The sequence below is a fragment of the Panthera pardus genome, unplaced genomic scaffold (assembly GCF_024362965.1).
Source record: "Panthera pardus isolate Hobbes unplaced genomic scaffold, ASM2436296v1 HiC_scaffold_17, whole genome shotgun sequence".
Lineage (NCBI taxonomy): Eukaryota > Metazoa > Chordata > Mammalia > Carnivora > Felidae > Panthera > Panthera pardus.
The window spans coordinates 30,904,717-30,919,801 of NW_026526732.1; the positions used below are offsets into that span (position 1 = coordinate 30,904,717).

The 15,085-nt window shown below is 43.8% G+C and overlaps 1 protein-coding gene and 1 long non-coding RNA gene across 4 annotated transcripts in view; one reads left to right on the forward strand and one right to left on the reverse strand.

Moving 5' to 3' along the window:
• Positions 1–786: 786 nt before the first annotated feature.
• LOC128777644 (uncharacterized) lies at positions 787–5,316 on the reverse strand. The gene is made up of 2 exons (XR_008422890.1): positions 5,221–5,316; positions 787–4,738 (listed from the first exon to the last, which is right to left on the reverse strand). It is a non-coding gene; the product is annotated as an uncharacterized LOC128777644 (long non-coding RNA).
• The window catches only part of SLC2A12 (solute carrier family 2 member 12), a 56,912-nt gene continuing 46,853 nt past the window's right edge, over positions 5,027–15,085 (forward strand). The window contains exon 1 of one of the 3 annotated variants that reach the window (XM_053904468.1): positions 5,027–5,328. In XM_053904468.1, coding sequence (XP_053760443.1) covers positions 5,214–5,328 — 115 coding nt within the window. In that variant the 5' untranslated portion in view covers positions 5,027–5,213. The remainder of the gene's footprint in view (positions 5,329–15,085) is intronic. The other 2 variants (XM_019420517.2, XM_019420516.2) reach the window with 2 other exon arrangements.

Here is a 15,085-nt window from a genome sequence, read left to right on the forward strand (position 1 = left end):
CAATGTTATCACAACATTAAGAAAACATTTCTTCCGAAAATACTTTTTACACATGATTTACACATGATTAGGACTGGTCTAAATTTCTTAACGTGGCCTAAGATTACCATTCCAACATTGTCAGTTACTTTCAATTTTTACAAGTTCCTTTCTAATCTCTACCGCTATGCACATGCATGTTTAAAAATTATTATAATGGTAATCAGCATGCAATTTTCTACTCTGATTTTCTCATTCACAATAATAAAATAACAGTTTTTATTGCTATACTGTCCTTAATGATTTTATTGCTAAACTGTCTTAATGGTTTATCATTTTCTACCCAGAAAATATATTATAATAAATTCAACCGTGCTTCTTTTATAATGTGAGGAACTTGAATCCATAGGTAATGATTGGTAAGATTCTACATATAAGAAACAAAGTTATATTGAAAACTTTTAAGAGAAAGAAGTTATTTAGGTAGTATAAACAGGTAATATAATAACTATCTTTCCAAAAAATCGTACCAAGCTGAGTAGTTGATCGGACCGGGGCTAAGGAAGAGCTGACTTTGTATCTGGGTAATTTTTTTCTAAAGATCATATTTCCCCATTTGTGCTTACACTGTAATGAACCATTTTAGGATTAAAAAACTCCAGAGGTACATCGCACATAAACACAGTGCCGTAGGATACACTGGGGAGAAGCAACGGGGTGTAGTGGAAAACATGTGGGTTTTGGAATCAAATGGACTTGGACCGCTGTGCTTTGAAATTTTATGTTCCACAAAAAGACCTGTACAAGAATGTTCATAACAGCTTTATTTATAACAGCTCAAACTGGAAACAGTCCAGGTACACATCAGTAGGAAAATGGATAAATAAACCGTGTCATCGTCACCCATGGAATCCTATTCAGCAATAACAGAATGAACATAATACACATAAAATGAACAGAATGAACAGAATACACATAAAAACATGGGTGAATCTCAAAATTCCGCTCAGTGAAACAAGCCTTCTACGAGAGTACATACTTTATGATTCCATGGTATGAAGAGCCAGAACCAGCAAAGGTAACCCATGTGAGAAAAACCCACAGCACTGGTTGTTTCCAGAGGCTGAAATGGGAATTTACTCAGAAGAGATAACAAAGAACTTTCTGGGATGATGGGCATGTTCTGTAACTTAACAGAGCTTTGGACTGTGCACATGAAATCATGTCATGGTACCCTTAGGATTTGTGCACTTTGTTGTATGTAAAATGTCTCAAAGGGGAAAAAAAAGAACTAAAATAAATATTGAACTCTAGGGAATGATACACATCCCAAAGTATTTCAACTTACTTTGAAATTCATAAATACTGAGGCGCCTGCGTGGCTCAGTCGGTTAAGCATCCGACTTGGGCTCAGGTCATGATCTTGAGATTCGCAAGTTTGAGCCCTACATCAGTCTCTCTGATGTCAGCTCTGAACCTGCTTTGGATCCTCTGTTTCCCTCTCTCTCTCTCTCTCTGCCCCTCTCCTGCTTGTGCGAGCATACACAGGCTCGCTCCGTCTCAGAAACAAACATTTAAAAAAAAGAAATTCATGAAAACTAGGATGGATCAATGGATGGATAGAGGGGTGGACATATAAGTCAAAGAGTAAGCATGTTGTAAAATGTTGACTATAGAATCTAGGTTTTCCTGTGTTATTGCAAATTTTCATGATAAAACATTGCAAAGTACTTTTTGATCTTGGGCATGCTCATAAACTTCTCAAGTTCAATTTCTGCAAATGGGGGTCATAGTATTTACTTCACAAAGTTGTGATGTTAAAAAAAAAAAAAAAACTCGCCACAAAAATAGGCCTGGAATATAGTAGACATTCATGTGCCTGGCAATGCTTCCGGCCTTGTCTCTGGTCCCCTCTTACCTATCTTGCCAATTTATCAGCCATGATATGTCTTTTAGGATTCCACAGCATGATCTACAAGCAGGGGGTCTAAAACGGTGTGTGGCATAATTATTGGGGTTATAAGGAACAAACTGTGTGCTGTCTGCTAAGATCTATTTCTTGGGGGTGGGGAACAGCTTTTAAGGATAGCAGTGGCTCAAACTCCATGGAAGAGGGACAGAAAGCCGATGGTGATACTTGCTCCAAAGATATTAACGGAAATGAGAGAGGAAGGCCAGAGTGTTACAGGCAATCATCAAATGGGTTTTGATACATCAAAACTAAACAGGTCTTCAGCTCACTAAAAGCTTCATTTGTGAGCACTCGCTTATTTCAGATATACGATATTCAGATATGATCAAGGATTTATACAGCATGGCTGGTATTGTGCCAGGACCTGGGGGGACAGAGATGGACGAGGGCACACCCAGACGTAGGTACGTGTTCTCTCGGACTTTGCATTCGAACAGTGCTAGCATGGGTTGCATTTACAGGGATCAGCCTGCTAGCCAGCAAATATTTACTGAATATTCACTTGGACCATAATGAACGAAACATGCTCCATACTCTCGTAGAGCTTGCTATCTAGCAGAAAAGGCAAAGTTGATCAATCTACACCAAGAAATACATTATAAATTATAAATGTGCAAACTATGATGAAGAAATACAGGTTACTTCAGGAAACTTAGGCAGAAGAATATTCCCCTGTAGCCCAGGTGAAAGGAATCTCCTCCCTTTGCTCGGAGTTAAGAGAGTAAGGCGAGCACAGGACAGACCGGGATAGCCACGGCTCACATCAGGGCAACAACGGAATGAGGAACAGAATTAGTTCTACCAGGAGGCGAGGTAGTCAGTCACATTGTTTGCTCATTCCTTTTGGTTTCTTGTTGGATTATGCCTTAGGAATTCCAGTAGAGTTCGACCATAGAAAGTAAAGTGAGAATTGCTTTTAACCAGACTTAAAGAATTCTAGAATTAAGTTTGTCTTCTCTCTGATCAAAGACTACAGCAAACACCCTGACACTTTCATGATGCCCACAAGCCGCTGGAGGAGACGCAGGGCCCCGGGATCATTAAACAAGGCGATTACGCGATTGACCAAGTGCAAGAATATGTCCTCCCCTCCACCACTCCCCGCCAATTGAGGTCACTGGTTCTGAGCAGAAAAGGGAGAAGCAAGGGCACGCGGGTGGCGGCTCAGTCGGTTAAGTATCTGACTTTGGCTCAGGTCATGATCTCACAGCTGGTGAGTTTGAGCCCCGCCTCGGGCTCTGTGCTGACAGCTTGGAGCCTGGAGCTTGCTTCGGACTCTGTGTCTCCCTCGCTCTCTGCTCCTCTCCCATTCATGCTGCGTCTCTCTCTCTTTCTCAAAAATAAATAAACATTAAAAAAAATTTTTTAAAGGTAGAAGCAAAGAGAATATGGAGAGCCGATGAGAGATGTATGTGTGTCGCAGATAAAAAGTACAGCTCTTACCATCATAACACCTTCCGGGAACAAATTAAAACTAAAGCATCATCGCACTACGCATTCTTCGGTGGGGACAAGCTGATCCGGGGGTATATTCACCTCTGAACCAGGAGGGGGCTGGGCGATATCTGGAGAGCTTCAGCAGGGTCAGCACACATATGACAGGTGCACGGTAAATACTAGTCGAGTTCCTACAGGTTTGTTTCCATTCGCTATGTGATTCCTGGACAGATAAGACAAATATAAAGCGATCTGGTGATGAGCGAAGGAAAGATACACATGATAAGTTACTTCACAGTTGTGTTATGATCCAGCCGAGGCGTCAAAAGTGAGTCCAGAGTGGTTCAGCTTCTGCCGACAGCACAGATCGGCCTCTCCGTCCAGGGAAGTGACTAGGTCAAAAGGGCATGTTTCACGGCCTCTTCCTAAAATCAAGAAAGGCTGATGAGGGAAGGAAGCCAAGAAAGTCAGAGAAGGAAAGGCTGGGAAATTCGGATGTAGGAGTACATCAGGCTGCCTGGCTTTGCAGTCTCAGCCCCGCCACTAAAGCAGCTGTGACACTTGAGGCAACTTTCTCAGCGTCCATTGCCTCTTCTGTAACACGGGTACCTGGCTCACAAGTTGTTGTTGTTGCTGTTGTCGTTTCTCAAAAGAATCATCTCCAAAGAAAAGAATCATCTGAGTTAATACCCTCGGCACAATTGCTGGCACATAATAAGTGCTCCGTAAATTTTCGTTTTCACGCCTAATGATTTTCTAAAACGATCCCAATTTCCTAAGATTTTTCGCGAAACACGACTTGCTGAAACATACAGCCGAAGGTAAAATATCACAACTCTGTAAGACCTTTTTATCTAAATCATATTCACCAATCGGGGGGCAAAATCTTCTTCTCACTCCCTGGTTTTGTTTCTGAGTCTATGGCCACCACACTCACACAATGGGTCATCGGTCTGACGTCTCTGAATTGGAAACACCCTCCTCCCACAAGCAGGCAATCACACAACCTGACGAAGATTGGGGTTGGGGGGGGGGGGTTGGTTCCTCTCATAAAGACAACTATGCATAAATAAACTGGATTACTTTGCGATCATCCCCGGGTATAAAAAGTCGAAAGAATCTATGCAGTATGAGTTCATGCACGCTTGGTCTCGGGCCTGGATCTGTCTGACGGGCCTTGTGGAGGAAGAGTGCATACCACACTCACCTAGAGCAAAATCAGGCCGAAACAGCAAAGCTGTCTTATGCTTTGTTTAAATGGTGAGTATCACGACTCTTGGAGTAACAGCCTTGCTGAAAAACTGCCACACTTTTCCTTCTGGTATGTCTTTGCATAAATTGTCCCCCTCTCTGCAAGATTAAGTGATACCATCTGTGAACATTCTGGGCCGTCCCTCTCAGCTTCCCTTTAAATCTGCAGGTTTCTCTTCTCTGCCTCTTTTCAAAGGTGCGGGGCATACAAGAGCTCCCCCCACCCCCCACCCCAGCTTGCGGCCAAACCCTGAGCGCCCCGGCCTTTTAACCCCTTGCTTCCAACTCCGCATCTGAAGGCAAAAACAATCCTCGGAGACACGGCCCTCCCACTGCCTCTGATAGGCTGCTTGCAAATAGCAACAGCCTGTGTCACCGAAAAGGGCAAAGCCTTCGGAAATAGAAACAAAGTTGGTTACAAATCACATTGGCTTTGCCCGAAGTTGTTTTTTTTTTTTTTTTTTTTTCCCACCCTTCTTTAAGCATGCTACCATGGGGACAGTGACCGCCGCTGTCACAGGGGGCAGCCGGGGTGGTTCGGGGCCGCGGGAGCGGCTGTAACTTCTCCGCGACCATGGTACCTGTTGAAAATAGAGAGGGCCCCGCTCTGCTGAACCCGAAGGGGAGAGCGGCCGAGACGGACGGCAGCGGCGCGGCCAGCGGCAGCCGGCATCCTCCCGGGGCCAGAGGTAAAGTGAGGCGCCGACCGGCTGGAGGAGCAAGCTGTGCTCGGGTCTCGCTCGCGTGTGTGTGTGTGTGTGTGTGTGTGTGCGCGCGCGCGTGTGTGTGTGTGTACACGTGAGCGTGCACGGTGCGTGGAGAGAAGGGAACGGGATCCGGTGGGAGGAAGAGAGGCAAGGAGCTGTAACGTGGAGATTGAAGTCCCACTGCTGGCACGATGGGTCCGTGGACTGTGTTGACATAATGTGTAACTCTTTTTCATTTGGGGAAGAGTGACTGGCAAAGGAGTCACATGTGTAAACACACACACACACACACACCCGCGCGCGCACACACACTTTTTCATTGATTGCCACAAATGGGCAATCTGTAAGGAGGGAACATGGAGAACCACCATGTTTTAAGTCAGTATTTTAAGCAGGCTCTGGAAAATTGTTAGTTACGTAATCAATGAACACCAACTTTCTTTTTTAACTTCCCAGCGTCTAGTTGGTAATGCATTTGAGCATTTGAGCCTTAGGGAAGCCTCAAACCTGTGCTCCGTTTGCTCCTGCCTAACTGTCAAACTGGCCTTTCAAACTGAGGGTCCTTGAATCCTTTTTCCTTCTGGAGGCGAAACTGGGAAAAGTTTTAATTCATTCCAGTTATCTTTGCTACAGCAAATGCTTTCCTTCACTTCCACATTTACAGTTCCCACAAACGCACTGCAAGCTCTTGGCTAGCCTTTCCTACTCTGTTAGTTGGTTCCCAAAGGAATGGAAACTAATCGTAATAGGAAATTAAATCGAACACAGATAAGTGTCTCTCTGAAGCTTTCCTCAGCTCTGTGCCCCTTCACCATGCCTACCATAGATTCCCAGGCCATTTATTGGAATGGCCAATGTGAAAATGGCCAATTTTCATGAACAATCCAGAACACTAACTGATTCAAAAGGCATGTGCCTCTCACCTTGCAGTGGATCTATCAAATCACATTTGCCTCGTGGGTCTGTCTGATCTTGGACTTGAATCCACGACCCCTCTGACGGAGTCATGGATTGGCTCTTCCACAATGAGAGGCTGTCATTCTTCCCTGCCCTGTTCCCCCTTCAGCTTCCTCCTACTTCCCCACTTCTGGTCAAGAATGAGTACCTGAGGTCATCCTTCAGGACGGCCTCTCCCTCGCTTAAGCAGAACTACCCCTTTCTCCAAGGGTGCTCTCTGGCTCCTACGTCCCCAAGCAGGCCAGGGAAGCTTGTATTTGAGGGTAAAGGAAAGAGTTGCAATGTTCTCTCCGAGTTCCTGAAAGACTGAACCGCCGAGCTTGCTCAGGTGGCCATGTCAACAAAAGCGTTCGCTAAATAGCCCGTGGGAACGTCACAAAGAGGATGAAAAGAAACTTTGTCCTGAAGGGGCCTCCACGGCAACAATTAAAAATATGGACTATTTAATTCTGATATGGCTTTGAAAGCACCATGTACTCTTAATAGGTTAAATTGCGCAAGGTCACGGTCATCCTGAAGGAAGGTCACAGGTGTTAGTGTTTGCAAAGGCACAAGATTCAACTGACAATGCAACCGTGTTCCAAAGAAATGATAAAATGAATAAACACGGTAAATTATTTTTTAACTTAATTGTAAATGAACCTTTATTACGTGGAAAAGAAAGGAAGCCTAAACGTCTCCCCCAAATCCTAAATGAATAAAGCTTTGATTTGTGCTAGAGTTTATATTTAGATGGATACAAACATTTTAGCATTATTAGTACAAATTTTCATAAGTTGTCTCAGACGTGTCGTGGTATCCAAGGCAATTATGTGTATGGACTTGTACCTACGGAAGGCATAGTGCAGGCTCGCTGTACGATTTGGGATTATACTGTAGTCTGTTTTATGAAAATGCTGAGGTTTTAATGAAATGATGTGTGTCGAATCGTTCTTTTGACCGCTTTGTACATTCCCATAGTTTCATCCAGGAAATCCAGAGTATTTACGTATGCTCAATAATTACCATCCTAGTCCTGCATTTGAAGATACAAGTTTTTCTGTATTCCTAGATGGGGAAATTAAAGCACAAAGACGAATGAGTCATACAACCCAGGACAAAGTAATTAGATCATGTGAGATACTGAGAAACAAATCCACACAAAAATTTCCAGACTCCATGTTAGCGCCTCCTAACGCTCTTACGCCCAATAAAAGTGTTGGCAGATCTCGCCCGGGGAACCTCCTCTGAAACTGGAAAGAATTCTTTGTTCCAGTGACTACAAGCTAACGAACTTAAGTCCATTTTCAATCAGTTACGACATAAAGCGTGTATGTTTTTAGTAATTTTTTTTTAGTATTCATGGGCATGTTATAACCGACCTTATAGGCAGCGTTAAGCTCAATTCATAATCCTGGTGCCTATACCCGACCGCTGTGTGGGTGATATTAGAAAAGCACAGTGCTACAACATCTCACACAAGTGAGAGAAGATGTGTGGTTGGCCCAGGTTCTCGCGGGGCTGGTGCAAAACTCACCCTGAGGTCTCTGGCCTGGGGGGCTGGATGCCTGTTCCTCTGTCTCAGCAGATGGGTCTTCCAGACTCTTCCAATTTCATGTTTCTTTTTTTTTTTAATGTTTATTTGTTTTTGAAGGGGAGAGAGAGAGAGAGACAGAGCATGAGTGGGGAAGCAGAGAGAGAGGGAGACACAGAATCTGAAGCAGGTGCCAGGCTCCGATCTGTCAGCACAGAGCCCGATGCGGGACTCAAGCTCACAAGCTGTGAGATCATGACCTGAGCCGAAGTCTGACACTTAACCGACTGAGCCAGCCAGGCGCCCCTCCAATTTCATGTTTCAGATCAGGCTAAGAGGAGTTTCCTTGAGGCCCTTTTTACCCCACCAGCACCTGCCCAAAGGATCAGAGACCAAGAACAATATTCACTGTATGAGTGCAAGTTCTCAAGCAATGGAGCCCCGGCTGCCCGATGCACTGGAACCCAGATCAGTATAACTGGCTGGACTCACTGGCCCAGTTGAAGGGGCTGGGCTTCGTTCCCCCTGAGACCCTTCTAAATCCAAGATGCCGCAGGCTGAGATTTAAGAAATGTACACTTGGGCTAATCAGATGAGTATCCAAAGGCAATTGTTTTCAAACTTCTTTAAAGCCGGGAAACTCCTTTCGACAAAGGAAAAGCTAAATAGGAGGTCAGTATGTAAGAGAGGTAATCATGGCACCTCTTTAGTGGAAAGGGGGGTGAAGAAAAGGAAGAGCCTGAGGCAGGCTGCTCCCTGATCCTTTCCCATCTCCTGTAGTCCTGAGCTGGGTCCTGGGTGGGACCACATTAGCAAACCACAGGTCTGTCACTACTCTGGTTATGCAGACGATGATTTTGAGGGTGGGGCATTTTTACTATGCTCCTACTGAGTCTTGGGTTCCCAGGGTTAGCCTGAACCAGGCCCCCTTGAACTCAGTCAGGCCCAGCTCTCTCAGGCTTCCTTGGGCAGCCCGATGGAGAGTCTACCTGTAAGAGAGTTGAGCAGACTTTAGAAGGAAACTTGTCCCCAGGGAAGAGCAAGTCAGGCCAATGAACTCGACCTCTTAACAGAGCCTTGGTTGTGAAAAGGGCAAGTCTAATAACAAACCAGTCATTTTGGGAAGACCCAGGCCTTAGCCATTAGCATTTTCCCAGGCTTTCCCTACATTAAAAAGTGGCAAAACCTGTGACACAGATTATTGTGCTTTAAAAACACGGGCATTTAACACATTGATGACTGATCACAATAAAAAAATATTCTATACAGCTTGATATTGCCAAGGAAATGGCAGGATTGATAGACATGTGAATCTCTGAGAGACTGTCGACTCTTTTGTCTGGAAATAAGAACAGATTTAAAGATGATTATCTCCCTTTTCACTTCGGTCAGCTTATCTCTATGACTGTACATTTAACCTCACTTGGAAATCACATCAAAAGCCTCAGTTTGAGGCTCCTTGTGACTGTGAGGGCCAGGCAAATGGCTTCTCTGAGATCTAGGGAGAGAGAAGGCTCTGAACCAACATGGCGGAAGCTGTTTCACCACAGACTCCGGGTAGCGTTGGGCTCACACAGCCAGGGCTCTTGTTTCCCTTTGAAATGGCTGTGCCCTAGAGAGGGCAGAGAGGTTGCTGCTTCCACAGGCTACCCCCTGGCTGCCACCACAGCTGCGGACATGCACTGGAGGGAGCCTGCAGGAGGCAGGGCCTGGCAGACATGGATGAAGCCTTCAAGCGGTGTGACTGACCCAGAGGACTGAAATCAGTCAGCAGACACATTGTGCCTGAGCTGGTTTCACAGCTAATGCCTCTTCTGATGGGTCAGTGCCCCATCCCCGTTGTGAAATATTTGTAATATCACCCATAGTCTGGTCAGATTGCTCGCAGGAGCTGAGGCCTCTGAGATCCCAGGAACAGGCCTAGTGGTAGTCCTTAACTTCTACTGTTTGTGAATTTTCAAGGGGGTACTTTTTGGTGGGCTAAATCTTATGTTCGCAGGTAAAAAAAACAGACAGACAAACAAATGAAAACAAAACCAAAAACACCTCAAAATAAACCCACCCGGTAGCTGCCCGAGGAAAACTCCAATTTAAATGTGTAAATCCAAGGGGAGTCAGCCAATTTGAAAATGCAATGTTTAATTGCCATAGATAGGTGGGACTGTCTTCTCGTTCAATAATAGTTGTTGAATCTGGCTTTGTAGGTAGCGTTTTCTCAGTAGTAGGAACCAAGTAATAATTAGCCTCAGGGTTTAAAAAGTTCTGAGAGCTCCCAGTTGCCCCCCGCCCCCTGTTAGTGTGCAATTAGTTTCTGCTTCTCAGCAAAACACCTACTGACTCAGATGTGAGCCAGAACTCGTTGTAGAAGATTCTTAGATTGAGCAGAGTTGGGTTCCCTAGTTCAATGGTTTCCTCGGGCAGTCTTCCCCAAGAAGATGAGTTATTGAATACAATAGAGAATAAAAGCCATGTAAAAAGATACCAAGATACGGTGAGAAAGGGGGGGAAGGTTAGAATGGCTTCATTTCAAGGGGCTGTTTGACCAAATACCAAATAAGGATAATTTCTCATCCCGTCTTCCCTCAGAAGGCACCTAATCTCCGTTAAAGGCAAAGGACTTGAAATCACCCCAGATAGTTCCCAGCTGAAACTTCGAGTCAGCTATATAACCTTTACAGTAAATCATAAAATCATACATGTTTTTTAAAATTTAATTTTGTTTTCTTTTGGCTCATTGGTACCGTTTTACTTCCTATAGGAAGTACTGCTAATCCCATAGGATCCTAAAAATTAATTAATTAAAAATTAAAAAATGAAAACAAAAAAAAAAACCCCACACACACAACACAGCACACTCATTTATACATTTGCTAAGTGGCTATACTTCAATGATATACTAATTTTTCTATACAATTGAGGTATAGGAGTAATAATAAAACTAAAATAATTAATTACATCCTTTTAATTTCAGTAGGTTTCATTCTTTTCGAACAATCCCTTACTTTATATTGTTCTGCCAAAATATCAGGGAGAAAAATGCAGTCCTTTGTTTGACTTACAGGAGTATTTTTTTCCTTGAGTAAATCACGTGTAATTCACCTTTAAGCTGTTAAATTGTGCTCCCCTTGGAAGTAATTGTTTCTCCGGAACACTCATGACTCAGGTCTGCCTGGCACAGTTAGGCAGACTCTGGGGCTGTTGGTTATGTCCATATAATTTTCTCCAAAATTTGTTCTACATGCACCTGCTTCCATACTTTGTGGAAGTTGGTGCTGGGAGAAATGTGCAATGTTAATTTAGAAACCAGCCCGAAATGGCATCGCAGCCTCAGCGGTGCAAGACTTTTTTTTTTAATGTTTATTTATTTTTGAGACAGGTGGGGGAGGAGAAGAGAGAGGGAGACAAGATCTGAAGTGGTCTCCATGCTGAAAGCAGACAGCCTGATGCGGGGCTCGAACTCACGAACTGCGAGATCATGACCCGAGCTGAAGTTAGAGGCTTAACTGACTGAGCCACCCAGGTGCCCCAGCAAGACTTTTAAGAACAGAGAAATAAATTGTGATTAAGATCAGTTTGTGGTGAGAGAGCATTCCCAAGCTAATAAAATGTTTCAATTCCATTGGGAAACAAGATTGTTGAAACCCCAGGCAAACTCACGGGAAGAATTTTTCATGGTGTAAACCCAATTATGTAGGTACTACCAAAAACAAAGGAATTCAAGAATTTATGAAAAGGCATAATTGTTATCCTGGAAACAAGGTATCATTTTTCTTCCTTTGCTATCAGTAAGAGAGACTGTTTCAAAGGTTTATTTCCGTGTCATGGAGATTTTACCCCACTGGTCCAGACGACACAGATTTTTGTTGAATGATTATTGTGGGTCAAATGTTTCTATTACTATTATTCCTTCTTATCTTTACAATAACGCAATGAGGTAATACTACCCCCAGTTCACAGTTAAGGAAACTGAGGCCAAGAGGACAACAGCGAACGTTTACCAAATGCTTACTACCATGCCCAACACATTCTTCTGCCTCATTAATTCTCATAACAACTTTATGAAGTAGGTAATATTATTATCTCTATGTTAGGAATGAGGACACAGAGGAACAGAAAGGTTAAGGGACATGTAGCCGGTAACTAATCAGGCACTCTGATTCCTGACTGTACCTTCACCTTAAGCCCGGGTACCTCCTAGAGAGAACCAAAGGGACTCACTCCAGGTAGCATGGATAATATCAGAGTGTCGGTATCCTATGATCCAATCCACGGTTTTACCCACTTGACCCGTAATACCATCCAGCACCAATGTCTCTACTCCCTGCTCTGTTCTGTTATCTGATCTTTGATTTGGGGTGCCTGTTAAACTCGTTTCAGAACTTTATTGCATTCGATTTTAGCTAGCTCCCTGATTTTCCATGCAACGCGTCTTTTGCTATAAGGTTATAAGCTCCTGGATAAAATACACATTCTTGTACATTTGTCAGAGCTCTGAGAGGACTGCAAGCACTGTGGGCTTGGAAAAGACTGTCCGCAAGAGGTAGGAGCTATGCCTTTTCCATCGGGGATCACGTGCATGTGGGACAAGTACCACCATCTTGAGCTACCAAATCCAGATGTAACCTGGGAAATCTCTCAACACAGTGCTCATAAAGACCATCCTGCTGACTGCACTGTTCATCCAGATGAGCCTGTTACCATCTGTGCCCAACGTGGTGCTGGCGCATAGTACATGCTGAGCTGTTAAATGAGTAAATGAGCATTTGTTCAGCTAAAGAACATGGGAATTCAATACATATTGAGCACTTACTCCATGCTGGATGCTTCAGAGTGAAAAGCAATATGTAGGACATTATCCATGTCCGTAGATTTTACCAGAATCGAAACACTTATAAGATGATCGTTTAGCAAACGTGCTACAGCCGGGTCCAGGGTGAATAAGAGACATCCATGCAATGCCGATACATATTACCAACTGGTGGAGAGAGACACGCGTTCAGGAAACCCAAGATGGAGGAGGTGGCCGGGGATATAATGCCATACTAATGCCCATGGGGCAGCTCAGCCAGGTTTTGATGGATTCTGGAAGATAGTAGAGTGAAGTTGAGTCAAGAAGGTATAACTGAGAGCAGTGCATTTACGGAGAGCATTATCAGCAGAGAAAATAGCTTGCGTACAAATTTTGAGAAGACAAAATGGCACATTCAGGGACCTCCAGCTACTTCTGTGTGACGAGAGCACAGAGTTCAAAGAAGGGTGGAGGGCAGAGGACGACAAAGAAATCTGAAGATGTAAGCGGGGACCATATCACAAGACCTTTGTGTGCTAAGTACCATGAGAGGAAGCATTCTTAGGAAGAGACCATATCAGTTTAGAGAAACCAAGCAAGTGTCTGAAAATGATGGTAGTGGGGACAGACTTAGAGAGTTCTAGAAAACCTTATCTGCATGTCAAAATCCTCCAGCTTCATGGGGCCACCATTATTTTAATATTTATTTTTTTAATTTTTTTTTAATTTTTTTAACGTTTTTTATTTTTGAGACAGAGAGAGACAGAGCATGAATGGGGGAGGGGCAGAGAGAGAGGGAGACACAGAATCGGAAGCAGGCTCCAGGCTCCAAGCCATCAGCCCAGAGCCCGACGCGGGGCTCGAACTCACAGACTGTGAGATCGTGACCTGAGCCGAAGTCGGACGCTTAACCGACTGAGCCACCCAGGCGCCCCCATTATTTTAATATTTAAATAAACACAGTTCCAGCCCCCATGAGGCTAAGTCCACATGTTTTCTTACTCGCCGCCCTCGCTGTGCACACACAGAATACCTGAGGAGCCTGGCTGTTCTTCTGATCAACTTCCTGTCTCCACTGGATTCTTAACCTTCACTTCCTACAATTAGGCTTTTTCTCTTATCTTTGCTTTGATCCATGTGCAGATCATGGCCCCTTTTTCCTTCACATTCTCAAATCCCATTCATATAAGCTCTTTGTGGATCATTACTACGATTTGCAGACAGCTATCATCCAAATAAATGTTTGGTGAGCCCATTTTTAAAATTATCCTGTCAAATCTACCATAGGGAATTTCTTGTAAACCAACTTTACTAAAATCTGTAGGCCTGTGGCCCTTTTGTTCCCTTATCCCCGTCCTCTCCCCCACAACTTGATAACCTGTCTGGACCTTTTCTTCCATTTCTCCATTTTTCTTCCATTTCTTCCATTTCTGGGCATTCTTCGCCAGTCTTTCTTGAACTCTCTCTGTCATACACACATACACACATCCACACACAGGTCAAAATTCTTCCCTTATGTTATATAAAACATCTCGGCCTTTTTTTTTTCCTCTCTCTCTCTCTCTTTCCCATAGTCCACTTGTATATTATCAACTTGCCCCATGCACTTCTCCCTTAACATCCAGGTGGCCATGCAGGTATTTATTTTTAGTAAACAAAGTGCATTTCCTAAGAGCTTTACATCCACAGCCTTTACAATATTATTTGTTCTCTTCCCATTGTATTTTCCCAATTTAAAATGTTTAAATGCACTACGGATGATTCCCAGTCATTTTCAAGCATGTAGACCCCTTTAACAACTCCTTAAACAACTTTAGATCCTCACATAATAGTTTCTGCCATCTTAAATTTATTGATTAGAAAATATAGCCCCCCCCCCGGGGGGCTCCTGGGTGGCTCAGTCGGTTAAGCTTCTAACTTCAGCTCAGGTCCTGATCTCACAGTCTGTGAGTTCGAGCCCCCTGTTGGGCTCTGTGCTGACAGCCCAGAGCCTGGAGCCTGCTTCTGATTCTGTGTCTGCCCCTCCCCTGCTCATGCTCTGTCTCTCTCTGTCTCAAAAATAAATAAAAACATTTTAAAATTAAAAAAAGAAAATATAGACTGAAGGAATGCTACTGTGCCATCACCAGAACTTGAACTTTTTTTATAACTTTTTCATCACATCTGCATACGTTTGAAATCTTCGAGTACAGATACACGTGTTACTATGTTTTCCAACGTTCACTAATTAAAGATTTTGTGAATTCTCACATGTCCATAGCTCACTCGCGCTCGCACACACTGAGAATCTCCGTGGGGGAGTCCTCAGACGTCTCCAGGTGACGTGGCTGCTGGTTTGTTCTCCAGATCACACCCCCTTAACTGTTGAAAATATCCATAAAAACATGGAAAGAGAGGTAAAGTCACAAAAGCGTACAAGCCAGATATGTTCATCAATGGGTTAGCATTTAACCCAAAGTTAGGTACAAACACGGGCCTGA